Here is a 27,148-nt window from a genome sequence, read left to right on the forward strand (position 1 = left end):
AAGTTTTGGCAAAAATTTCTATAGAAATAAAATTTTGAGAAAATTTTCTATAGAAATAAAATTTTGAGAAAATTTTCTATAGACATAAAATTTTGAGAAAATTTTCTTTAGACATAAAATTTTGGGAAAATTTTATGTCATAGACATACAATTTTGGCAAAATTTTCTATAACATAGAAATAAAATTTTGGCACAATTTCCTATAACATAGAAATAAAATTTTGGTAAAATTTTCTATAGAAATAAAATTTTGAGAAAATTTTCTATAGACATAACATTTTGAGAGAATTTTCTATAGACATAAAATTTTGGGAAAATTTTCTATAGACATAAAATGTTGGCAAAATTTTCTACAGAAATAAAATTTTGGAAAAATTTTCTATAACATAGAAATAAAATTTTTGGCAAAATTTTCTATAGAAATAAAATTTTGGCAATATTTCCTAAAGAAATAAAGTTTTGAGAACTTTTTCTACAGAAATAAAATTTTGGCAAAATTTTTTATAGAAATAAAATTTTGGCAAAATTTTCTATAGAGATAAAATTTTGGCAAAATATACTATAGACATAAAAATTTGGCAAAATTTTCTATAGAAATAAAATTTTGGCAAAATTTTCTATAGATATAAAATGTTGGCAAAATTTTCTATAGATATAAAATTTTGGCAAAATTGTCTATAGATATAAAATTTAGGCAAAATTTTCTACAGAAATAAAATTTTGGGAAAAATTTATACAAAATTTTTTAGAAAAATAAAATTTGGCCACAATTTGCTAACACAATAAAATTTTGGTAAAATTTCTAGAAAAAAAAAATTAAAAAATATCCTAGAAATATAAAATTTTTCAAAATTATGTAGAGAAATAAAATGTTGCCAAAATTTCTAGAATAATAAAATTTTGTAGAACAATAAAATTTTTGTAAATTTTCTAGAACATTAAAATTTTGACAAATTTCCTAGAACGATGAAAATTTTATGAAAAATAAGATTTTTGTTAAATTTGGTAGATTCTTGGTAGAATTTTCTACAAATTTTGGTAGATTATTTTTGGCACGAGTGGAAACCGTGGATGGAACCCATGTCCCTCAAAATTGATTTATAGATAGATTACGAGATTTAAACCTAGAAGTAACCTGAAAGCCTATTCTGCATCCGATCCTATATAAACAATACACTGGTAGAAAATGTCTAAAATATTTATAATAAATCCAATGAATATAATGTAATGATTTTCAATGTAATGATTTTTAATGTAATGATTTTTCTATTCATTAACAAAGCATTTTCATTGTCTCTGTGAAAAATTCTCCTTGTGTCAATGAAAAACTTTCGTTGGCTCAATTTTAATGAAATTTCCTTTCTGTTTAATAGCCTGATCATAAGCGTAATATCACCAAACATCAAAAACATAGCCTGGCAACACTGATAACCCAACTAACAAACCAACTCGTAAAAGAGAGTGAGTACTTAATGAAAGAGTAGAAAAGTTAGCCAAACAGAGTAAGCACACTTGATAACAACCAAGTGTTTGCCAGTCAGTAAAACTTTATACTCTTACCAATGACACTGCATCAGAATAACTCTCGGTTAAAATAACCGTTAACAGTAGGCAAAACAATCAGTAAACATTGAAAGGTCCGCGAGAGTAGACCTTTTCTTAAAGCGTTTAACGGCCGGATCTTAACATACCGAAGAAAATCGCTACGATCGACTTCCAAGACGGAAAAGTGAAGCCTAAGAAAAACAAGAATCTCAGTCAACCACGCAAGTTGGGTTGGTTGCTTGGTTTGGTTGTTCACGGTGGGACACCACGCCGCAAGTTGAGTTATTAGAAGGTGTTTGTGTTGTTCGTTGTGTTTTGATCGGCGACACTGAAAGTGATCGGTTGTTTTGTTTTTTGGTTTAATTGTCGTTGGCGTTGTTAGAGTTTCGTTTTATTGCTGCTGCTATTGAAAATGGCACACGACCATTCCCATTCCTCCGAACATGATTTATTGATTGCCAAGTGTGCGGCCATGGTTTGCCTCTTCTGTGCAACCATCCTCTTTGGTTGTATTCCCTTCATACTCAACTATTGGCTTAAATGGACTGAAAAGAAACCCGATTCCCGTTCAGCCCATATTGTGCAATATTTGCTGTACTTTGGTGGTGGTGTCCTCTTGGCCACTACCTTTATCCATCTCTTGCCCGAAGTGCAAGAGGTAGTGGAACACCTGCAGGAATGTGGTAACATAGGCGAGACACGTTTCGCTCTGGCTGAAACTCTTATGTGTGCTGGTTTTTTCCTCATGTATCTGATTGAGGAATGTGTCCACTCGTATTTGCATCGCCACAAATCTGGCAAAAAATCGCGAAAAGATGATGTAAGTGCAGCTTTTGAGCGGGGTCACAGTGTACGCAATAGTGTTTTGGTTCGTGGTAGCAAAAAATCCAAACACTCACAAAATAGCTGCAATAATAGTGGCGAAACCTTGCCTGTCACAGACAATAGTGTCTATGAAAATTCCAAATATCACGTTTCCACTTTGACGGTGGACACTCTAATTGATCCCAACTGCAGTGGCAAGCACAGTGATTTACAATTGCAAACTAATGGCGATGGAGGAAAACGATCATCATCATCATCAGCTTGCAACACACCCAAACATCACCATGAACACAATCACGAAAATGGTCATGGTCATTCCCACATGCCTTTGGATCAAAATGTCAACGATGGCACAGTGTCTTCATCGCTTCGTGGTCTGGGTATTGTTTTGGCTTTATCTTTGCATGAGGTCTTTGAAGGTCTGGCCATTGGCTTAGAGGATTCAACTTCGTCGGTGTGGTTCCTTTTTGGAGCGGTGTCAGCCCACAAATTGGTATTGGCTTTTTGTGTGGGTGTTGAGTTAATTGTGGCTCGTACTAGGCCAATTCTAGCGGCCATCTATACCGTTACATTTGCCATTGTTAGTCCCATTGGAGTCGGTATAGGCCTGGGTGTAAGCCATAATTCTTCTACGTCCGAGGATACTCTACTCTCGGCGGTCCTTCAGGGTATCGCATGTGGTACTCTATTGTATGTGGTATTCTTTGAAATACTCTCCAAACATCATGCTGGACTAGGGGCATTCTTAGCCATGCTGATTGGATTTGGCCTTATGTTTGGCTTGCAAAATATAGGTAAGTTTTTAAGGGCTAATAAGATTATTTACTAAAATTGAGAAATTATTTATTCCTATCCGAATCGAAATTTTAACGAAACAAAGTTCCCTAATGTCTTCAAGGGCAAATTAACCTCGTCGTTAACAATCATTTCTATGTTTGCTATAAGTCAAGCATTTGGCGAGTAGACTCCAAATGAAGGATTTTTTTTAACTTGCCCAAAATTACACAGTAACCTTGTATCATATACCAGACGATTTATAAATAAATAAAAAATATAAAACTTCAAATTTGAATAAAAAATTGCGACCGCGAAAATACGAAATTTAAATTTGGGCGGATTTGTTCTTTACGAACTGACACATTTTTTCGCAGAGAGAAATGGACCTTCTATGTAATCAAGATTGCCTTGGAGTCTCCACTTTTCCTTTGCAAAATTATTTTCTACGATTTAATGTTATTTCCGAATTTTTTTTTTTTTGTTTTTGAACAATAAAATTTAAAAAATGATACAAAGAAATACAGCACATTAATTTGATGCATTACATATTAGCTACTTTTATAAATAAAATTTAAATTTAAAAATTAAAATTAAAATTTGAAAAAAAATTTTTTTTTGACCAAGATCGCGAAATTACAAAATTTTTGATCTTTACGAACTAACACATTTTATCACGGAGAGAAATATATCATCAGGTTAACTTTGCAGTGTCACCCTTTCCTTTGATAAATAGTTTTCAAGTACAGTGGTTTCAATTTTTTAGCAAATTTAAGATTTTAAGTGTCACCAAAAAAAGTAGTGAAAATGTTCTTTTTGGATACGGAAGTGGTGCAAAATTGGCACAGCAGCAATGAATTTAACATAGGCTTGTCATAGGATGGATGTCCACCATTTCAACAGCACTGAATTTGCATCACTTCTTAAGGTGTGATCGTAATTGAGTATTTTGGATGTGAATTAAAAATTTTTGCGATATTTTGCCAAATAAATAATATTTATAAGTTTTTTTATGATTTTTAATGCATTATAACGCTTGTCTGAATCGAGTTTCAATTCAAATGGGGTGGGTTCAGCATTTTTTTTGACAAAATTTTAATAATTAGTACCATTTTATTAATTCTTACTCTATTTTCAATCTATTTGAAACAAAAAAGTTAAAATTACCCATTAACAAGTATATACGGCCGTAAGTTCGGCCAGGCCGAATCTTATGTACAATCCACCATGGATTGCATAGAAACTTTTCTAAAGACTTTCATCAACAATCGAATTACTTGGGTTGCGGTAACACTTGCCGATGGCAAGGTATCTTAAAAAATCCTTAACACCGTTTCCTGAATTGTAAGTTAGTCCATATGGGGGATATATTAAACAAAAAAAGACCTATTAAAGACGTATGTAATTTAGTTCGACAAAATTTTCTATAGAAATAGAATGTTGACGTAATTTTCTATAGAAATAAAATTTTGACAAAATTTTCTATAGAAATAACATTTTGACAAAATTTTCTATAGAAATAAAATTTTGACAAAATTTTCTATAGAAATAAAATTTTGACAAAATTTTCTACAGAAATAACATTTTGACAAAATTTTCTATAGAAATAAAATTTTGACAAAATTTTCTGCAGAAATAAAATTTTGACAAAATTTTCTATAGAAATAAAATGTTGACAAAATTTTCTATAGAAATAAATTTTTGACAAAATTTTCTATAGAAATAAAATTTGGTAGATTAGTTTTGGTGATATGGACCAATTTTTGTGTGATTGGCCATTGGCTATATAACAGGTTGGCTGATAAGTCCCCGGTCTGACACATAGATGGCGTCGCTAGTGCATATTATTTTTATATAGTACCAACCTTCAAATGATTCGTGTTTGACGTCTGTAAGTCAATTAGTTTGTGAGACAGAGCGTCTTTTGTGAAGCAACTTTTGTTATTGTGAAAAAAATGGAAAAAAGGAATTTCGTGTTTTGATAAATTACTGTTTTATGAAGGGATAAAATAGGTGGAAGCAAAAACTTGGCTTGATAATGAGTTTCCGGACTCTGCCCCAGGGAAATCAACAATAATTGATTGGTATGCAAAATTCAAGCGTGGTGAAATGAGCACGGAGGACGGTGAACGCAATGAACGCCCGAAAGAGGTGGTTACCGACGAAAACATCAAAAAAATCCACAAAATGATTTTGAATGACCGTAAAATGAAGTTGATCGCGATATCAGAGGCCTTAAAGATATCAAAGGAACGTGTTGGTCATATCATTCATCAATATTTGGAAATGCGGAAGCTCTGTGCAAAATGGGTGCCGCGCGAGCTCACATTTGACCAAAAACCACAACGTGTTGATGATTCTGAGCGGTGTTTGCAGCTGTTAACTCGTAATACACCCGAGTTTTTCCGTCGATATGTGACAATGGATGATACATGGCTCCATCACTACACTCCTGAGTCCAATCGACAGTCGGCTGAGTGGACAGCGACCGGTGAACCGTCTCCGAAGCGTGGAAAGACTCAAAAGTCCGCTGGCAAAGTAATGGCCTCTGTTTTTTGGGATGCGCATGGAATAATTTTTATCGATTATCTTGAGAAGGGAAAAACCATCAACAGTGACTATTATATGGCGTTATTGGAGCGTTTGAAGGTCGAAATCGCGGCAAAACGGCCCCATATGAAGAAGAAAAAAGTGTTGTTCCACCAAGACAACGCACCGTGCCACAAGTCATTGAGAACGATGGCAAAAATTGGGCTTCGAATTGCTTCCACACCCACCGTATTCTCCAGATCGGGCCCGCAGCGACTTTTTCTTGTTCTCAGAAGGATGCTCGCAGGGAAAAAATTAGGCTGCAATGAAGAGGTGATCGCCGAAACTGAGGCAAACCCGTAGGACTACCAAAATGGTATCAAAAAATTGGAAGGTCGTTATAATCGTTGTATCGTTCATAAAGGGAACTATGTTGAATAATAAAAACGAATTTTTACAAAAAAATGTGTTTTTCTTTGTTAGACCGGGGACTTATCAGCCAACCTGTTATAACTATAGACCGATATGGACCTATTTTTGCATGGCTGTTAGCGGCCATATACTAGCGCAATGTACCAAATTTCAACCGAATCGGATAAATTTTGCTCCTCCAAGAGGTTCCGGAGGTCAAATCTGAGGATCGATTTATATGGGGGCTATATATAATTATGGACCGATATGGACCAATTTTTGCATGGTTGTTATAGATCATATACTAACACCACATACTTTCAACCGGATCCGATGAATTTTGCTCCTCCAGGAGGCTCTGCAAGCCAAATCTGGGGGGTCGGTTTATATGGGGGCTATACGTAAAAGTGGTCCGATATGGCCCATTTGCAATACCATCCGACCGACATCAATAACAACTACTTATGCCAAGTTTCAAGTCGATAGCTTGTTTCGTTCGGAAGTTAGCGTGATTTCAACAGACGGACGGACGGACATGCTCAAATCGAGCTCAGAATTTCACCACGGCCCAGAATATATATATACATTATGGAGTCTTAGAGCAATATTTCGATGTGTTACAAACGGAATGACAAAGTTAATATACCCCCCTCATCCTATGGTGAAGGATATAAAAATATAAATAAAAAAAAAATATAAAAAATATAAATCAAGTTTTGAAAAATTTTAAATTTAAAAAGCGAGTTTTAAAGAACTTCCTGTGTAGTTAAAATAAAGAACATCTTTGGGAAGATATGTTTGGAGGCGCTTTTAAAGATGTGCCAGTATACGTTTTTTGTTAATTTTTTTGCTGCTTTGCTTTGTTGTATTTTCTTTTTATTTCATATTTTCAAAAGTTTTTTTTTCTTACTTTAACCAAAATGTTTTTTCTCATCCTCGTTTCAAGCCACCATCTTCATCTTTATTTCCACCAGCCTCGAAATACTGACCCTCCCCAATGTATATGTTTATTAATTTTGGTAGAATGAAGCAATAGTTTACCTGTCCACGGAAACACAATACACTTTGTGGTAGTACCACTCACATTTATGATGCAAACAAGAAACTCATCGAGATAAAAACTCTCAAATTTATTTCAACTGATAAAACGGCAAAAATAAAAATGTTACCAAAAAAAAAAGTAAATAACCAAACCAAATCTGATTCTAGATAGCTAATCTTTATATTAAATTTTTTTGGCTAACTAACAAAAAAACAGAAAAAACACGTGGTATTATTAGAATTTTAAACATTTTGATTGTTTGCTATTTCTTACGAATTTATGGCACGTTCTTGACCATATATGTTACCAAACAGAGTTTTCAACTATAGTCAGTCATAGAATTGTTAACAATCTTTTCTTTGCTTCCGTTCATCGTCAATTAAAACAAAACAAAAAACTATTTAAATATTTTCGCATATATTAAATGAGGCTTTTATAGCTAAGCAATTATGCTTGTGTGATTTTTTTTTATGGAAATATTTTTATGGATATAGAATTGAAGAACGTTACGCAAGCAACCCATTTTGGATACCCTACATGATTTAAGTGTTAAAAATTTATTTAAATGAATTAAATTTAATCAAAATAAATAAATAAAAATACACAAGCACTAAATGTAACTACTCTACATGACTTAATGCAAAATGTTTAAAAATTTATTTTATTGAATTCAATTAAATTAAAAAAAAATTATTTTAACAATTCTTTAAAATATAAGTGACCACTGTGGTTCATTGCACTGCATATAAGATCATTTTCTTTTACGTGATAATCAACCACTATATTGACATTACCCCATACTGAAAAAAATATTCTTTAAAATACGAATGTGAGTTTTGCTTAGCATAGAAGATGCATTTCTCTGATATAAAGTCGATAAACTTTTCAATGAAGTCGTTTTATTTTTTATTTTATTATTTCGTCTAGGGAAAAAGATAATATTCCTTACAGACTAATGCTTAATAATAAATTGTGTTTAACAAGTTCTTAAATTAAGTGACTCGGTTCATAATGAAATCGTCTTTAATTTTTTGACTTTTTGTAACTTGTCTATAAAGCAAAAAAGTGTTCAAAAATAGGACATGTTTTAAAGGAGTTTTTTTACTTGAAACATAGCATAATTTCTACGTGAAGTCGATTTTGAATGGATTTTGAAGGATTTGAGAAAAAAGTTGAAAAAACGTATCAATCAAACACCCAAAAAAAAGTGAACCCACCGTGGATGAAAATGTAGGTTTATTTTAGAAAATTTTAACTAAAGTAGTTTTCTAATTGCAACATGTTACAAATAAGTTAATACTTTTTGTCAAATTGAAGAAAAATTATTATAACTAATTAATTTTTTTCTGTAATTTAAAAAAATTTCATATGTTGAAAGAAAAAAATTGGATTTAAAAATTAGCGCTGTACGAAGTTCAAGACAGTTACAATTTTAGTAAAATTTATTCATTTGAGAGACCTATGAACTCAATTTTAGCAAACTTCTGCCATTTTGGGAAAATATGAAATATTTAATTTTTTAGTAAAATTGTGCACTATATTTGTATACAACTTTTTATACCCTCCACCATAGGATGGGGGTATATTAACTTTGTCATTCCGTTTGTAACACATCGAAATATTGCTCTAAGACCCTATAAAGTATATATATTCTGGGTCGTGGAGAAATTCTGAGTCGATCTGAGCATGTCCGTTCGTACGTCCGTCTGTTGAAATCACGCTAACTTCCGGACGAAACAAGCTATCGACTTGAAACTTGGCACAAGTAGTTGTTATTGATGTAGGTCGGATGATATTGCAAATGGGCCATATCGGTCCACTTTTACGTATAGCCCCCATATAAAGGGACCCTCAGATTTGGCTTGTGGAGCCTCTAACAGAAGCATATTTCATCCCATCCGGCTAAAATTTGGTACATGATGTTGGTATATGGTCTCTAACAACCATGCAAAAATTGGTCCACATCGGTCCATAATTATTTATAGCTCCCATATAAAGCGATCCCCAGATTTGGCTTGCGGAGCCGCAAAGAGAAGCAAATTTCATCCGATCTTGCTGAAATTTGGTGCATGGTGTTGGTATATGGTCTCTAACAACCATGCAAAAATTGGTCCACATCGGTCCATAATTATATATAGCCCCCATATAAAGCGATCCCCAGATTTGGCTTGCGGAGCCTCTAAGAGAAGCAAATTTCATCCAATCCGGTTGTAATTTGGAACATGGTGATCTTTAACAACCGTGCCAGAATTGGTCCATATCGGTTCATAATTATATATAGCCCCCGTATAAAGCGTTCTCCAGATTTGACCTCCGGAGCCTCTTGGAGGAGCAAAATTCATCCAATCCGATTCAAATGTGGAACGTGGTGTTAGTATATCGCCTCTAACATCCATGCTAAACTTGGTCCATATCGGTCTATAGTTATATATAGCCGATCTCCAATCACACAAAAATTGTTCCATATCGGGTCATAATCATGGTTGCCACTCGAGCCAAAAATAATCTACCAAAATTTTATTTCTATAGAAAATTTTGTCAAAATTTTATTTCTATAGACAATTTTGTCAAAATTTTATTTATATAGAAAATTTTGTTAAAATTTTATTTGTACAGAAAATTTTTGTTAAAATTTTGTTTCTATAGAAAATGTTGTCAAAATTTTATTTCTATAGAAAATTTTGTGAAAATTTTATTTCTATAGAAAATTTTGTTAAAATTTTATTTCTATAGAAAATTTTGTTAAAATTGTATGTCTATAGAAAATTTTGTCAAACTGAATTATATACGTATTTGATCGATGTTTTTTTTTAACTTACATACAATTTAGAAGACGGTGTTAGGAGGTTTTAAGATACCTAGCTATCGGCAAGCGTTACCTCAACTTATATTGTGGATGACAGTGTTTAGAAGAAGTTTCGACGCAATCCATGGTGGAGGGTACATAAGCTTCGGCCTGGCCGAACTTGCGGCCGTATATACTGGATTTCTTATTTTTAGTTCACGTCATTAAAGTTAGCAAAAAATCATTCAAATAAGGAACATTTATTCATATTGTGCTAAATTTAACTAAAATCAACTAATCTTCATGAACTAATATAAAGTTTAGTTGGCATTAGAGCCCCTTTTTTCTGGGTGAAGTATGCAAAGCCCAAATATAAAACAGAATTGTGTCGTGAAGGTGTCTTTACTTCAATTCTCCGCTTCTTAGGCTCGGAATCAATACCAAAATTTTTAGTGTAAAGGTGGGTATTAAGTTCGAATTTAGCCGCTAAAAACGTCATTTTTTCACGATTACTTTTCTTTAATAATCCATTTTAAGGAATACAAACTTTGTGAAAATTTGCTTTGGGCTTTTCCCCATTAAGTTATAATAAAATTTGCAAAAAATATGTATAATTTCATGCATTTTTCTTACTGATTTAGTTTTCATTTTAGAGATTTTAGCGGCTAAACTCGAACTTAATACTCACCTTAAAGATAAAATCTTTGGAACCGGTCATGTTTTTGTTTTCAGTGCGTGTTTTAACCATCACAATCGAAATATAACAAATGTTACTTCAAAATATCCATTTCCTAGTAACATTGAAAACATTTTCGAGGGCCTAATGTCATTTTTATCTACATCAACCAAGAATGTCAAAGCACTTTTCAATATAAATACATTTTATTGAAATATATTTATTTGAAAAGTCAGCATTGTTATCTTCCCCCCTTTATACACCATATATAGTACAAATGTTTTTATATATAGGTAAATTTTACTTAGAGATATACAATGGGATGTTGTATTATCGCTGGAAGGTATTTTGAGTACAGATAATAACAGCCACAAGTACTTAGAAGTCATATGGACACATTCTGGACTTGGGGACTCAAATGAACATTAAACAAGTATATACGGCCGTAAGTTCGGCCAGGCCGAATCTTATGTACCCTCTACCATGGATTGCATAGAAACTTCTGCGAAAGACAGTCATCCACAATCGAATTACTTGTGTTGTGGTAATACTTACCGATGGCAAGGTATCTTAAAACTTCTTTTTCTTTTTTTGCTGGGTAATAATTACGAATCGATGTGGACTTTTGCACGGTACGTGGAGAGCCAGAATTGAAATATGGGGGTCGCTTATATGGGGGCTACAATTATGAACTTGATATGGACCAATTTTTGTGTGATTGGGGATCGATTTATCTGAGGGCTATATATAACTGTAGACCGATATGGACCTAGTTAGGCATGGTTGTTAACGGCCATATGTACCAAATTTCAACTGACTCGGATAAAATTTGCTCCTCCAAGAGGCTCCAAAACCAAATCTCGAGAGGCTCCAAAACCAAATCTCGGGATTATGGACTGAAATGGACCACTTTTGGCATGGTTGTTAAATATCATATACTAACACCACGTACCAAATTTCAACCAGATCGGATGAATTTTGCTTCTCCATGTGGCTCCAAAGCCAAATCTCGGGATGGGTTTATATGGGGCTATATATAATTATGGACAGATATGAACCAATTCCTGCATGGTTGTTGGATACGATATACTAACATCACGTACCAAATTTCAACCGAATCGGATGAATTTTGCTCTTCCAAGAAGCTCCGGAGGTCAAATCTGGGGATCGGTTTATATGGGGGCTATATATATTTATGGACCGATTTCGACCAATTTTTGCATGGGTGTTTGAGGCCATATATTAACACCACGTACCAAATTTCAACTGAATCAGATGAATTTTGGTGTTCCAAGGGGCTCCGGAGGTCAAATCTGGGGATCGGTTTATATGGGGGCTATATATAATTATGGACCGATGTGGACCAATTTTTGCATGGTTGTTTAAAGCCATATATTAACACCACGTACCAAATTTCAACTGAATCAGATGAATTTTGGTCTTCCAAGAGGCTCCGGAGGTCAAATCTGGGGATCGGTTTATATAGGGCTATATATAATTATGGACCAATATGGACCAATTTTTGCACAGTTATTAGAAACCATATACTAACACCATGTACCACATTTCAGCCGGATCGGATGAAATTTGCTTCTCTAAGAAGCTCCGCAAGCCAAATCTGGGGATCGGTTTATATGGGGGCTATATATAATTATGGACCGATGTGGACCAATTTTTGCACGGTTGTTAGAGATCATATGCTAAAACCATGTACCAAATTTCAGCCGGGTCGGATAAACTTTGCTTCTCTTAGAGGCTCCGCAAGCCAAATCTGGAGGTACGTTTATATGGGGGCTATACGTAAATGTGGACCGATATGGCCCATTTGCAATGCCATCCGACCTACATCAATAACAACTAGTTTGTTTCGTTAGGAAGTTAGCGTGATTTCAACAGACGGACAGACGGACATGCTCAGATCGACTCAGAATTTCACCACGACCCAGAATATATATACTTTATAGGGTCTTAGAGCAATATTTCGATGTGTTACAAACGGAATGAAAAAATTTAATATACCCCCATCCTATGGTGGAGGGTATAAAAATTGACTTTTAAAGTTCTGCCTTTAAAACAACTTAGAAATATTTTTGCTGGGAAGTAATACATATTCAGTGCAAAGACTATTGATGGGAATCCGTCCTACGACAAGTATATCAAATTCATCACTTCTGCGCCAATTCTGCACCAGATCCAAAAAAGAACATTTTCACTACTCTTTGTTTTTCTTTTTTTTTTTGCTGGGTAGAAGAAGCAAATTTTATAATTAAAATTTAATTTTTTAACGATAATTTAAATTTCTTATTGAAAAATTGGCTTTCCATAGAAAACTTTGTCATAATTAAATTAACCTACAAATATTAGTAACAATCTGAAACCACTGAAAAATTGGATTTCTGTAATCTGGTCCTAGCTATCGGTCAATATTTTGTTTAATCTCACATAGATTTGACTGAACTCCATTTGTGATTAATTCCATATTGCAAACAATAAAGGACTACTATTCAATTAAATATTTATAGAACATTGACAGTGAATTGTGATTATTATAAACAAAGTGAAAATTACAAAAAAAAAAATAATACAATTGTTCATTATCTTAAAATGCAAATAATAAAAATTGGATTGCGTTAATTATATCTCAACAACTATATAAAACAAAAGAAATATGCAAAAGTGAATGAACGGCTAAAATCATATTAAGTAATAAATGTTTCAAAATCTCCGATAATAAGTAGACGTTTGTACTTTTGTGTTCTTTAACAATAAAACCAAACAATATACGTAAACAAATGCAATTGCATACTTGATTGCCATTACCAAGTCGTATGGGTTTTTTTTCTTATGAACATATATTTTTTTTTTTGGTATTTCAAAGTTGAAAAATATGTTTCTAAACTGCCATAACACAAAATCCAAGTACTTAACATTAGATAGTCTGTGAGAAGCTGTAATTGTGTATTGTTAATACACTGTAACATAGAATAATTAAATTATTGCCATTTAATGTGTTACCATATGAATGTATAACGTAGGTATATTGCGAGAAATAATATTGCTGAAATAGTGGCAAAACAACTACCAACACACACATATATTACAAAATCATTTATATTCAACACGCTTTTCCACACATTCAAAAAAACTTTTAAAATTTTGACAACATGTTCAATAGCAATAAAATTTTGACAAGATTTTCTATAGGAATAAAATTTTGAAAAAAATTTCTATAGGAATAAAATTTTGACAAAATTTTCTATAGAACTAAAATGTTGGGAAAGTTTTCTATAGGAATAAAATTTTGACAAAATTTCTATAGAAAAAAAAATTTGAAAAAATTTTCTATAGGAATGAAATTTGGACAAAATTTTCTATAAAAATAAAATCTAAAAAAATTTTCTATAGGACTAAAATTTTGACAAAATTTTCTACAGAAATAAAATTTTGACAAAATTTTATATAGAAATAAAATATTGACAAAATTTTCTATAGAAAAAAAATTTTGACAAAATTTTCTATAGAAATAAAATTTTAACAAAATTTTCTATAGAAATAAAATTTTGACAAAAATTTCTATTGGAATAAAATTTTCTATAGAAATAAAATTTTAACAAAGTTTTCTATAGAAATAAATTTTGACAAAATAAAATTTTGAAAAAAATTTCTATAGAAATTAAATTCTGACAAAATTTTCTATAGAAATAAAAATTTGACAAAATATTCTATAGAAATAAAATTTTGACAAAATATTCTACAGAAATAACATTTTGAAAAAAATTTCTATAGAAATAAAATTTTGACAAAATTTTCTATAAAAATAAAGTTTTGAAAAATATTTCCATAGAAATAAAATTTTGAAAAAATTTTCTATAAAAGTAAAATTTTGACAAAATTTTCTACAGAAATAAAATTTTGACAAAATATTCTATAGAAATAAAATTTTGATAAAATATTCTATAGGAATAACATTTTGAAAAAAAATCTATAGAAATAAAATTTTGACAAAACTTTCTATAGAAATAAAATTTTGAAAAATATTTCTATAGAAATAAAATTTTGAAAAAATTCTATAGAAATAAAATTTTGACAAAATTTTCTATAGAAATAAAATTTTGACAAAATTTTCTATAGAAATAAAATTTTGACAAAATATTTCTATAGAAATAAAATTTTGAAAAAATTCTATAGAAATAAAATTTTGGCAAAATTTTCCATAGAAATACAAATTTCCATAGAATTCGGTTAACATTTTAAGACGTAAGAATTTTTTTCTGGTTGCATCTTAAAAGATACAGTGCACATTTAAGGGTTAAACTGAATACTTTATTTTATGAAATTTATCTTTTGCAAACATAACATTCAAACATATTTTTATACCCACCACCATAAAATGGTGACGGGGGTATAATAAGTTTGTCATTCCGTTTGTAACACATCGAAATATCGATTTCCGACTATATAAAGTATATATATTCTTGATCAGGGAGAAATTCTAAGACGATATAAGCATGTCCGTCTGTCCGTCTGTCTGTCTGTCTGTCTGTCTGTCTGTCTGTTGTAATCACGCTACAGCCTTCAATAATGGCGCTATCGTCCCGAAATTTGGCACAGATTAGTTTTTTGTTTGCAGGCAGGTCAAGTTCGAAGATGGGCTATATCGGTCCAAGTTTTGATATAGTCCCCATATAAACCGACATCCCGATTTGGGGTCTTGGGCCTATAAAAACCGTAGTTTTTATCAGATTTGCCTGAAATTGGAAATCCAGAGGTATTTTGGGACCATAAAGAGGTGTGTCGAAAATGGTCCGTATCGGTCCATGTTTTGGTATAGCCCCCATATAGACCGATCTCCCGATTTTGCTTCTTAGGCGTCTAGAAACAGTATTTTCTATCCGATTTGTCTGAAATTGAAAATCTAGAGGTATTTTAGGACCATAAGGAGATGTTTCGAAAATGGTCCGTATCGGTCCATGTTTTGGTATAGCCCCCATATAGACCGATCTCCCGATTTTGCTTCTTAGGCGCCTAGAAACAGTATTTTCTATCCGATTTGTCTGAAATTGAAAATCTAGAGGTATTTTAGGACCATAAGGAGGTGTGTCGAAAATGGTCCGAAACGGTCCATGTTTTGGTATAGCCCCCATATAGACCGATCTCCCGATTTTGCTTCTTACGCGTCTAGAAACAGTATTTTCTGTCCGATTTGTATGAAATTGCAAATCTAGAGGTATTTTGGGACCATAAAAAGGTTTGCCGAAAATGGTGCCCATAGGTCCATGTTTTGGCATAGCCCCCATATAGACCGATATCCCGATTTTGCTTCTAGGGCTTCTAGAAACTATATTTACCATCCGATTTGCCTGAAATTGGAAATCTAGATGTATTTGAGGACCATAAAAAGGTGTGCCGAAAATGGTGCTCATCGGTCCATGTTTTGATATAGCCCCCATAGAGACTGATCTCCCGATTTTGCTTCTTGGGCTTCTAGAAACTATATTTTCTATCCGATTTTCCTGAAATTGAAAATCTAGAGGTCTTTTTGTGACCATAAAAAGGTGTACCGAAAACGTGTGCCGAAAATGGTGCCCATTTTTTGGTATAGCCCCCATATAGACTGATCTCTCGATTTTTACTTCTTGGGCGTCTAGAGACTATATTTTCTAGTCGATTTGTTTGAAATTGAAAATCTGGAGGTATTTTAAGATCACAAATATGTGAGTAGCAAATGGTGCCTATCGGTCCATGTTTTGGTGTAGCCCCCATATACACCGATCTCCCGGCATTATTTCTTGGGCTTCTAGAATCCGTAGTTTTTATCCGATTTGCTGGAAATTAGTAATCTATAATGAAATTTTAGACAAACGAAATTTCCTTTTCTTATAAAGTATTTTCGTTTATTCAACGATTGTCTCTAAAACTTGGGTCAAAAGAAAACTTTGCTTGTCTAAAATTACGTTTCTCAAAAAAGAAAACACTTCTCTCAGGGTATAGCAGGCGCACTGATCATGAAAATTGCTTCAAACTGAAAGTAAAATATCCAGATTTTACTCATCGTATTTAAATAATGGCGGAAAAAAATCTACATATTTAAGATTTTATCTCAAGGCGTAATTTCATCATATACACGATATGTTTATAATTTCTCTAAAACTCAAACAAAATTGGTTCTCATAAATCCAGAATCTGATCTGGTCTTCATAGGTAGAATCTTTAAAGTTTGTCTTCGGGAACTGACTTGCTTGGGAGAAGATTTGTCATCAAACCCGCTACAATTCTATATATTGTCAAGTAACCCACTACGACGAAGAGTTTTCAAAGTAAACTATCATATTTGATTCATGGTGGTGGGTATTTAAAATTCGGCCCGGCCGAATTTACTGCTTTATATACTTGTTTGTTTTGATTTATGGCACTCTTGAACCGATATGCTTCATATTTATGCTATGCTATTCTAGATAATAAACCTTGATTGGCTAAATTTTTGAAAGTTGCCCCATTTAAGTGTTAGCAACATGCCATTTAAAATATAATTGGATTGGCTGATTTCAAATGAGTATGATGAGTGATAATCTTATTGATAGCTTATCAAAATGTAAAATAGATAAGAAAATATATATGAAATAAAAAAGTTAATTATTTGTGTAATTTTAAAACAACTACCCTACCATCTTTAAGAAAGTGTGTGAAAATGATAAAAAAAAAACAAAAACACATCAAAGGGTTGATATTCATCACACTTTGATGTTCAATAAAATCGAAACATTTATTATTTCATTACTCATACAATTATTAACAAATATATCAACATTTTATCAAGAAAAAAATATAAAATTAAATGCAATTGTAAATAAGCAACAAAGTTGCAAAAAAAATCCATTAAACTAAAAGGGGATTCAACAAAATTTACAATGCTTATACGGCGAAGCGACAACATCACTTGGTCATCATAAACAAAAACACAACAAGCTACAGATTTCATTTCATGATAAAAACAGGTCGGATACTATAGTAACTAGACAATATTTATTATTGTTGGAATTTATTTACTTATCTTTCTTTTTGTGATACACTTTTCTTTTTAATCTTATCAAATATTAGTAATACTACAGGGTAGCTGATACGAAGTGCTGCCAATTAAACACTGTTATATCTGTCAAACTAGAAATACTGGTCACATGATATATGTTTTAGTGTGTATATAAAAATCACCACCAGGTATTTTTGGCCAGCTCCTCTACTACCTTTACCCAGTATTCACGTTGAGAAATACTAACTGTGCTAAGTTCAAGAAATGGTGGCATGTTATTTTTTAAAATGTGCCTCAAAAATGCAAATTTTTATAAAGTATAACGTTTCTGTTTCAAATTAAATATAAATAAATCCATTAATGATTATATCTACATTTCATCGAAAATCAATCCTCGAAATTAACAGTTCATGGTAGCAAGGTTTCCAGAATTTTTCAACAGAAATTTTAGTACCATAGAAAATTTTGGCAAAATTTTATTTCTATACAAAAATTTGTCAAAATTTTATTTCTATAGAAAATTTTGTAAAATTTTATTTCTATCAAAAATATTACCAAAATTTTATTTCTATAAAAAATATTGCCAAAATTTTATTTCTATAGAAAATTTTGTCAACAAAATTTTGTCAACATTTTTTTTATAGAAATTTTGTCAAAATTTTATTTCTATAGAAAATTTTGTAAAATTTTATTTCTATAGCAAATTTTGTCAAAATTTTATTTCAATAAAAAATATTGCCAAAATTTCATTTCTATAGAAAATTTTGTCAAGATTTTATTTCTACCGAAAATGTCGTCAAAATTTTATTTCTATAGAAAATGTTGTTAAAATTTTATTTTTATAGAAAATTTTGTCAAAAATTAATTTATTATAGAAATAGAACATTATGTTAAAATTTTATTTGTATAGAAAATTTTGTCAAAATTTTATTTCTATAGAAAATTTTGTCAAAAATTAATTTCTATAGAAAATTATGTTAAACTTTTATTTGTATAGAAAATTTTGTCAAAATTTTATTTCTACAGAAAATTTTGTCAATTTTTTTTTTCTATGGAAAATTTTATAAAAATTTTATTTCTATGGAAAATTTTGTCATAATATTATTTCTATAGAAAATTGTTGCCAAAATTTTATTCATCTCGAAAAATTTGTCACGATTTTATTTCTATAGAAAATTTTGTCAAAATTTTATTTCTAAGGCAAATTTTGTAAAATTTTATTTCTAAAGAAAATTTTGTCAAAATTTTATTTTTACTGAATTTTTTTTTCAAAATTTTATTTCTATAGAAATTTTTTTCAAAGTTTTATTTCTATGTAAAATTTTGCCAAAATTTTCGATTGAAGAGAAGCCAACAATAACAAACAAAACGAATGAAGATAGAGGAAGCACGCTCAAAAACAAACCCAGCCAAATACATTCAAATCGATGATTTGAGTTTGGCAAAGGAAAAGAGATATGCTGGCAAATTTGTTTAGGCAGTAGCCGACTATCGAACCCTTTTTCGGGAGGTTCAAGTGTAGTTCACTTTGGGTTGAGTGAATTACCCGAATTTATTCTGATAATTGGTTGATAGTTTTGCTGCAAGTAGAGGATGCTGATGAGGAATTTGGTAATTCCGAAACAGCTGTACATCCAACCATCTTGCAGTCTATAGGGCTTTGCCCAAATAAATTTGACAAGCATACTTTTCCTCTGTTGGTTAAGCTACACTTGTAGTTTAGTCAATGCATGGCTTTAAGCTGAGATAAAAAACAACAATAACGATTGAAGAGAAGCCAACAATAACAAACAAAAAAAATTTATTTCTATGTAAAATTTTGTCAAAATTTTATTTCTATAGAAAATTTTGTCAAAATTTTATTTCTATAGAAAAGCTTGTCAAAATTTTATTTCTATAGAAAATTTTGTAAAATTTTATTTCTATAGCAAATTTTGTCAAAATTTTATTTTTATAAAAAATATTGCCAAAATTTTATTTCTATAGAAAATTTTGTCAACATTTTTTTTCTATAGAAATTTTGTCAAAATTTTATTTCTATAGAAAATTTTGTAAAATTTTATTTCTATGGCAAATTTTGTCAAAATTTTATTTCTATAAAAAATGTTGCCAAAATTTTATTTCTATAGAAATTTTTGTCAAGATTTTATTTCTACCGAAAATGTTGGCAAAATTTTATATCTATGGCAAATTTTGTCAAAATTTTATTTCTATAGAAAATTTTGTCAAAATTTTATTTCTATAGAAAATTTTGTCAAAATTCTATTCCTATAGAAACATTTTTCAAAATTTTATTTCTATAGAAAATTTTGTCAACATTTTATTTCTATAGAAAAGTTTAAGAAAAAATTTTATTTCTATTTAATTTTATCAAATTTTAGTCTTACAAAAAATTTTGTCAAAATTTTATTTCTATAAAAATTTTGTCAAAATTTTATTTCTATAGAAAATTTTTGTCAAAATTTTATTTCTATAAAAATGTTTGCAAAATTTTATTTCTATAAAAATTGTTTGCAGAATTTTATTTCTATAGAAATTTTTTGCAAAATTTTATTTAAGAGCAAATAACCCGGAATTTATGACAATCGTTGCAAGTAATTACCTCTAGCCTTCTTAAGAAAATTTTTGGCATAAATGGGAAAATTTGTGTGTCTAAAATTTCGTTCCTGCGAAAAGAAAACTCTTCTTTCAGTGTATTGAACTAAAACAATAATTAATTAAAATGTGGCAAAAGCATGGCACAAAAATGTAAAAAGTATGGCATTCAGTGCGACAACAAAAGAGTGTCACAAAAATGTCAACACTTAAAAACGAATTTGCCACTAAAGTGGCACAAATATAACACAAAATGTTTGCCTGTGTTGCCAATCTGTAAAATATCAGGCATATCCTTTCATAAAATCTATTTAAAACCTTATTTACGATAGTAGTTTATAATTTCAGTATTTTTTATAAATATTGTTTTTAAATTAAAAATAAATAAACAAAATTGTTATTTCTTTAATTTTAGGTGAAGGTCATGACCACGACCATGGTTCCTGTGGAGCTGAAGAAGAAAATATTGTGCCAACTACCATTCGAACATTTCTGAATTTAACAGCAGCAACCCCATCAGTGGCGGGATAGAAGTGACAGATGAAGCCACACTTAGTACTTATTTGACATGAGTAACATGTGATATTTTTAGATTTAAGAATTCCATTCAAATCTTCTTAATTACGCAAAACATACACGAAAGAAATGCCGACTTCGAATGTGCAGTGTATAAAGAGTATTATTTTTAATTGTAAATAAAATCGAGCTAAAATCTTCATTAACACATTTTATTTAAATGTTCTTTGTTTTTAAACCAATATAATGGGCATCCACAAAGAGAAGAAAACACAATCAAAATACTTAAAGGTAAGGTAGATGAGGGAATCCCCTGGAATACAGAGAAATTCTTAAGTGGATAAAAATAATGGCTAAGAAACCTTGCCACTGAAAACAAAAATATCTTCTTTGGAAGAATAACAATAGCATGATATAAGATGATAGAAACCTATTCTGATTATTTGAATACATTAACATTAAAGAACAATAATCTTTATTTTATGTAGATAGAGGTATATAAATTCTACAATCTTTTGACATTTACCCAGTGAAGTCGTAAATTTTCGAAATATTTGATATTTGCATGGAAAAAATTGAGGCAATATTTTTGAAATAAGGTTTTAATTGAATTTGGGAAAACATTTTCGACAAGAAAGGTGAAACTGTCCCCTAAAGAAATACCATTTTATGTATGTATCTCCAATTCAATAGTAGATGGGTACAGTAGGAATTTCGATACCACATTAATCCCAATGACTTATCACACGAAATAGGAAAATTGCAATAAGATTTCATAGCGAAAACTCAGACTCACTAGGGTAAATTTTGATATAAATATTTCAATAGTAGAGGGGGACAGTAGGAATTTCGATAATTGGTTTATGAGTAGGTGCGGACAGTAGGAATCTTGTGTTTGATTTTTCTTACCTACAATAGTAAAGCGTGGTAAACACAGACTTCACGTATAAAGAATTCTTCATGAAAGGGTAAGTAGATTTCATGTCTATATGACTGCGGTTAATATTGTTATGAGAAAATATTGAGGATATTTTTTGTAGATGGAAAATGTGTATTTGTCAATATAAAGTGAATATTTCTTAGAATAATACCGGACTTACCAATCACCGTGGATTATATCCTTGCCAAACTACTTTTCGTCATGAATTTTCAAACCGCACCATATAGAAATTTCATTTGATGTAAATTTATTTACATAGTAGATGAGAACTGTAGGAGTTCTGATACCAAATCAATCCAAAAGACGTATCACAAAATATAGGAAAATTGCAATAAGATCTCATGATGATAACATCTAATAAAAGCTCAGGCCAATTTGGGTAACTTTTGATACTACTATTTCAATATATAGTAGTTTAGGACAGTAAGAATTCGAAAATTCCGTTATGAGTAGAGGGGAACAATAGGAGTCTTGTGTTCCATTTTTGTTGTTTCCAATAATGAAGCGTGGTAAATACAGACTTCGCGGAATAAATAATTATTTATGAATGGGCAAGTAGATTTGATGTCTACTCCAAAGGCCGAGAAGACATCCCTTAAAGTTAGTTAAAATTTAGGAAAATCCTATGATTTCTTATATGGAAAATAAATATAGAATTAATAATGCAGATCTCCCAACGAGATATATGAAATGCTCAATATTGACCTATTATAGGTGTCCGGTTACAATTGTAATGGGAAAATATTGAAGATATTTTTTCTGCGCAGCAAGGCTATGCAAGTAATGACAGTAGATGGAAAAGGAGGATTATACACTTGCCACACTACTTTTCGACAAGAAAGTTGAAACTGTCCCTTAAAGAAATACCATTTTATGTATGTCCAATTCAATAGTAGATGGGTACAGTAGGAATTTCGATACCACATCGATCCCAATCACTTATCACACAATATCGGAAAATTGCTATAGGATATTATGGCGATAACTTATAATAACATCTCAAATCCACTTTGTTAAATTTTGATACTACTATTTCTATAGTAGATGGGCTCAATAGGAATCTCGATGAATCCTTTATGAGTAGTGGGGAATAGTTGGAATCCTGGTTCCAATCATGAAGCGCGATAAACATAGACTTCATCAATGTGGTATCACAATCGACTGAAAAGTCTAAGTGAGCCTGATACATCGGGCTGCCACCTAAACTAACCTAACCTAGACTTCACGGAAGAAAGAATACTTCATGGATTGGCAAGTAGATTTTATGTGTACTTAAAGAATCACATCCCTTAATGTTAGTATGTTAGGTTAGGTTAGGTTAGGTGGCAGCCCGATGTATCAGGCTCACTTAGACTATTCAGTCCATTGTGATACCACATTGGTGAACTTCTCTCTTATCACTGAGTGCTGCCCGATTCCATGTTAAGCTCAATGACAAGGGACCTCCTTTTTATAGCCGAGTCCGAACGGCGTTCCACATTGCAGTGAAACCACTTAGAGAAGCTTTGAAACCCTCAGAAATGTCACCAGCATTACTGAGGTGGGATAATCCACCGCTGAAAAACTTTTTGGTGTTCGGTCGAAGCAGGAATCGAACCCACGACCTTGTGTATGCAAGGCGGGCATGCTAACCATTGCACCACGGTGGTATGTTAGTTAACATTTAATAAAATCCTGGGATTTTTGTTCCTTATATCGGAAATAATTATAGTCTACTGCAGATCATTGCCTGGTAGGCAGTTCGCAAACAATCTAGAGTTTAATTACAACTGATTGAGCGCGCAACTTTTTGATGAATGATGGGGAGGTCATGAAAGGAATTAAGAGACTTTTTGTGACATATCGCTTTGGATAACTAAAAAATTTGGAAAATATTACACGCTTTGAAACATTGATTTGGTTCAACAAAAACGTTTGTTGATTCACTTACGTTTATTACCTATCCAACCCACTGTGCAATCTTGTATTTGAACATCATTCAAAATTATTGACAATATCAAATGCTTGTTGGTCTAATGAATGTTATTGGCGATTGATATGGCAGCGGTGCTCCAACTAAGCACGCCGAGTGTTTGTTTCTGTTTTTTTTCTTATGAATATTGGTGACTCACATTTAAAGTATTAATAATAGTATTAATTAATTAATGCGATTTCAAGTCTGGGAAAATTATAGTTGTTGTTGTTGTTGTTGTCATTGTGGTTGGTGTAATATTAAAATGTAATAATTTTTAATCAAAAACTGACTGAACCATTTACATTTTATTCATTACCATGCCATTGTTTTAGTGGCTCTTGAAATGGTTTTGGACATTGATTGGGTCTGCCGCTTGAAATCTAGAATGGATTCCGGCTTTGAAACAAGTTTTTTTTGAAATATGAACACGAGGAGGGATTCTATAGACGGCGAATTCTTAATCTTTTGTTTCGATGCTGTTTTTTCGTTGTTATTCAATACAATATGGGAGATGCAGTCACTCAAAGCTAAAGCTTAGGTAGTTCGTTTGAGTCTTTGACTACTGCTTTGGTACGCTTGATGAAGCTTAAAGTGTGTCATCGATGCGAACTTAAGCAGTAAGTAAAGTAATTAAAATTTGCCTTAAGTTTGACCAATTGTAGAGATTAGGTTGGATCGCAATCTTTTTATTATTGAACTAAATGAAAATCTACTTCACACGCATTGAAGTTGAAATTGTAATAAATGAAATAATAAATTGATAAATTAACTTTTTAATCGAATAAAAAAAATCTATCGTATCATGATTAAATTAGAAAAATTACCGATAATGCAGTTTCATAGCAATTTTTTTTTTTAATTTTTTCTACTTATAAAAAATGGATGGGCCCTTTTGCAAGTCCATAAGAAAGAAATACACAATTGCCTTATTGGTATGCAATTGAAGCAGGAGCTGCTTTCCCAGCTTCACCGTTCTGTTTAACATTGTATTGTATAGGTAAAAACAACTCGATAGGGGTGTATAAACAACCAAAAATGTCACCAATATGCCGAAAATATAGATTTGTCATGGTCGATGTCACTGTCATCGACAAGTCCCCACAAAAACTTCAAAATTAAAAAAAAACTTACTAGTTTTACTTTAACATCCAACTACTTTTATTTCCCAAAAAATTGGTTCACATATTACAATTTTTAACCATTTTATATGTGAAGAAAATGTTATATACCAATTTTTCATCATCTAATTTTCCTGCTTTGCTTCATTTATGGCATAGCGCAAGTTCTTGTGATATGCAATAATAATATTCTGCTCGAAATTTTGAATACGCATATGATTTAACGGTTAGACCTGACGCAATTGGGGAAACACAACAAGCAAACACAGGGTGTAGCTACCATATCCAATTATTGTCATATGCAGATGGCGCTCCACTAATTTATGTACTGTTCATATTACTCGATTATTTGTAAAACTTTATGGGATTTTAATATTAAAAAATGTTTTTCGTGATCAATGAATGAATTATTGCCGGCGGAAGCTGACACTAAATTTTTGCCTCCGGCGGCGGCGGCTATGCCGATATTATTTTATATTCGGCAGCGGACAATTACTCATTATAAAATTAATTTGTAGTTATATGGTAATGAGATTAGAATAAAATTTTACATTTCTTTATATTTTTTGGGCGAAATTGTTATAGCAGCTTGATATTGATGTAAAAAATACATCAATTATTAAAACATTTTTTTGTTTATTTAAATCACTATTTTTGATTAATTAGCAGCTAAATTTGAGTCGAGATGAGTCGACACATTCGGCGGCGGTGTCGACTGGTAAAAAATCAGCTGCTCGACTCAGCGCCTTCATTCTCTGAATTAGATTTTTGCAAAACTATTGTAGCAACTTGATTGATTGTGAGTGAAGGGTTCAAAATTTTGGCAGAAAGTACAACAATTATAACATCCTTTTTCTGATTTATTTAAATATTTCTGATTATTGGCGACTAAATTTGAGCCAAGATGAGTAGATGGCGGCAAGTAAAATTGGCGGCGTGACTAGGTGGCTTCATTCTCTGAGATGAAGACACCAAGTCTCGCTAGAAATGTTAGTTCCTGCTGACTACTTTTTTGTTTTTGCCCATCTCGGCATTCAATCAAAATATATTTATTTACTTCCAAAAACTTCGTCATGTCCTTCGCGTAAAGGTGGGTATTAAGTTCGAGTTTAGCCGCTAAAATCATCATTTTTTCACGATTACTTTTCTTTAATAATCCATTTTAAGGTGTAGAAACATTGTGAAAAATTGCTTTGGGATATTCCCCATCAAGTTATAATAAAATCTGCAACAACTATTTGTAATTTTATGCCTTTTTCTTACTGATTTAGTTTTCACTTTAGCGATTTTAGCGGCTAAACTCGAACTTAGTACCCACCTTAAACTAGTACAAGAGTACGTTTCTATAATTATTTGGTAATAACCGACAAGTCGTATAGATCCGAAACACTGTAAGATTCTTTACAAACACCGATATTACGTCCGGAATAACTGATAGTCTTTAAATCGAATTATACGCCTTGCAGGCTATAATGCGCTTTACAGACTATCAGTTATTCCGGACGGAATGTCGGTGTTTGTAAAGAATCTTACAGTGTGTTGAACCGATACGACTTGTCTGCGATGACTAAATAATCGGTAAATGTGTTATGCGCTTTACAGACTATCAGTTATTCCGGACAACAGTGCTCGTGTCGAACATATCCCATATATTGTGCACATTATAAGTTAAGTCCGAAGGCATAATCGATACTGCTGCATGTTTATGGGATCGATAACACATTTACCGATTATTTAGTCATCGCCGACAAGTCGTATCGACCCGACACACTGTAAGATTCTTTACAAACACCGACATTCCGTCCGGAATAACTGATACTCTGTAAACCGCATTATCGATGCCATAAACATGCAGCAGTATCGATTATGCCTTCGGACTTAACTTATAATGTGCACAATATATGGGATATGTTCGACACAAGCACTGTCGTCCGGAATAACTGATAGTCTGTAAAGCGCAAAAGACATAGACATTTTGTACTAAACAAGTTATAATGTGAACGGCGCATATAAACGCAAAGCTGCTCGCACGACGTTCCCATTTAGTTTTAGCACAGCTATTCGACGAAACAGCTGGCTACATATCCCAATAAACACAAACGTTTGAAAAATACTAAAATTCAATAATTTTTCAAACATTTTTTCAAAGAATTAGGGTAATATTCAAGTTGAGAAATTGTTGAGAAAATCGCGTTCTCAACAAAAAACAGACATTACCCTCAACAGTAAAATTCAACAAAATAGCAATAATTTCTCAATTGTAATCCTCAAATTTAAATGCATCGCTACTCAATAATTTCTCAAACAGTTTTCAATGTGAGAAAAATAAAAAACTAGCATTGTTGCGAATACTTTCAAACCACAATTTGTATGAAAGTCAATCCTAGTTCTAACTGAAAGTCAATACTAAA

The 27,148-nt window shown here is 31.7% G+C and overlaps 1 protein-coding gene across 1 annotated transcript; it reads left to right on the top strand.

The window, feature by feature from the left end:
* Positions 1-1,569: 1,569 nt before the first annotated feature.
* LOC142238296 (zinc transporter ZIP3-like) lies at positions 1,570-20,940 on the top strand. Its single transcript, XM_075309902.1, has 2 exons — positions 1,570-3,164; positions 20,625-20,940. The coding sequence occupies exons 1-2, from the start codon at positions 1,958-1,960 to the stop codon at positions 20,738-20,740; spliced, it is 1,323 nt and encodes a 440-aa protein (XP_075166017.1). The 5' UTR covers positions 1,570-1,957; the 3' UTR covers positions 20,741-20,940.
* Positions 20,941-27,148: the final 6,208 nt, after the last annotated feature.

This window comes from Haematobia irritans, chromosome 5 (genome assembly GCF_050003625.1).
Source record: "Haematobia irritans isolate KBUSLIRL chromosome 5, ASM5000362v1, whole genome shotgun sequence".
Lineage (NCBI taxonomy): Eukaryota > Metazoa > Arthropoda > Insecta > Diptera > Muscidae > Haematobia > Haematobia irritans.

Bases quoted from the DNA above. Each gene is read 5' to 3' on its own strand.
- LOC142238296 (XM_075309902.1), top strand. From the start codon at position 1,958: ATGGCACACGACCATTCCCATTCCTCCGAACATGATTTATTGATTGCC. The intron at 3,165-20,624 runs GTAAGTTTTTAA...CTTTAATTTTAG, and splicing joins GTTTGGCTTGCAAAATATAG to GTGAAGGTCATGACCACGAC.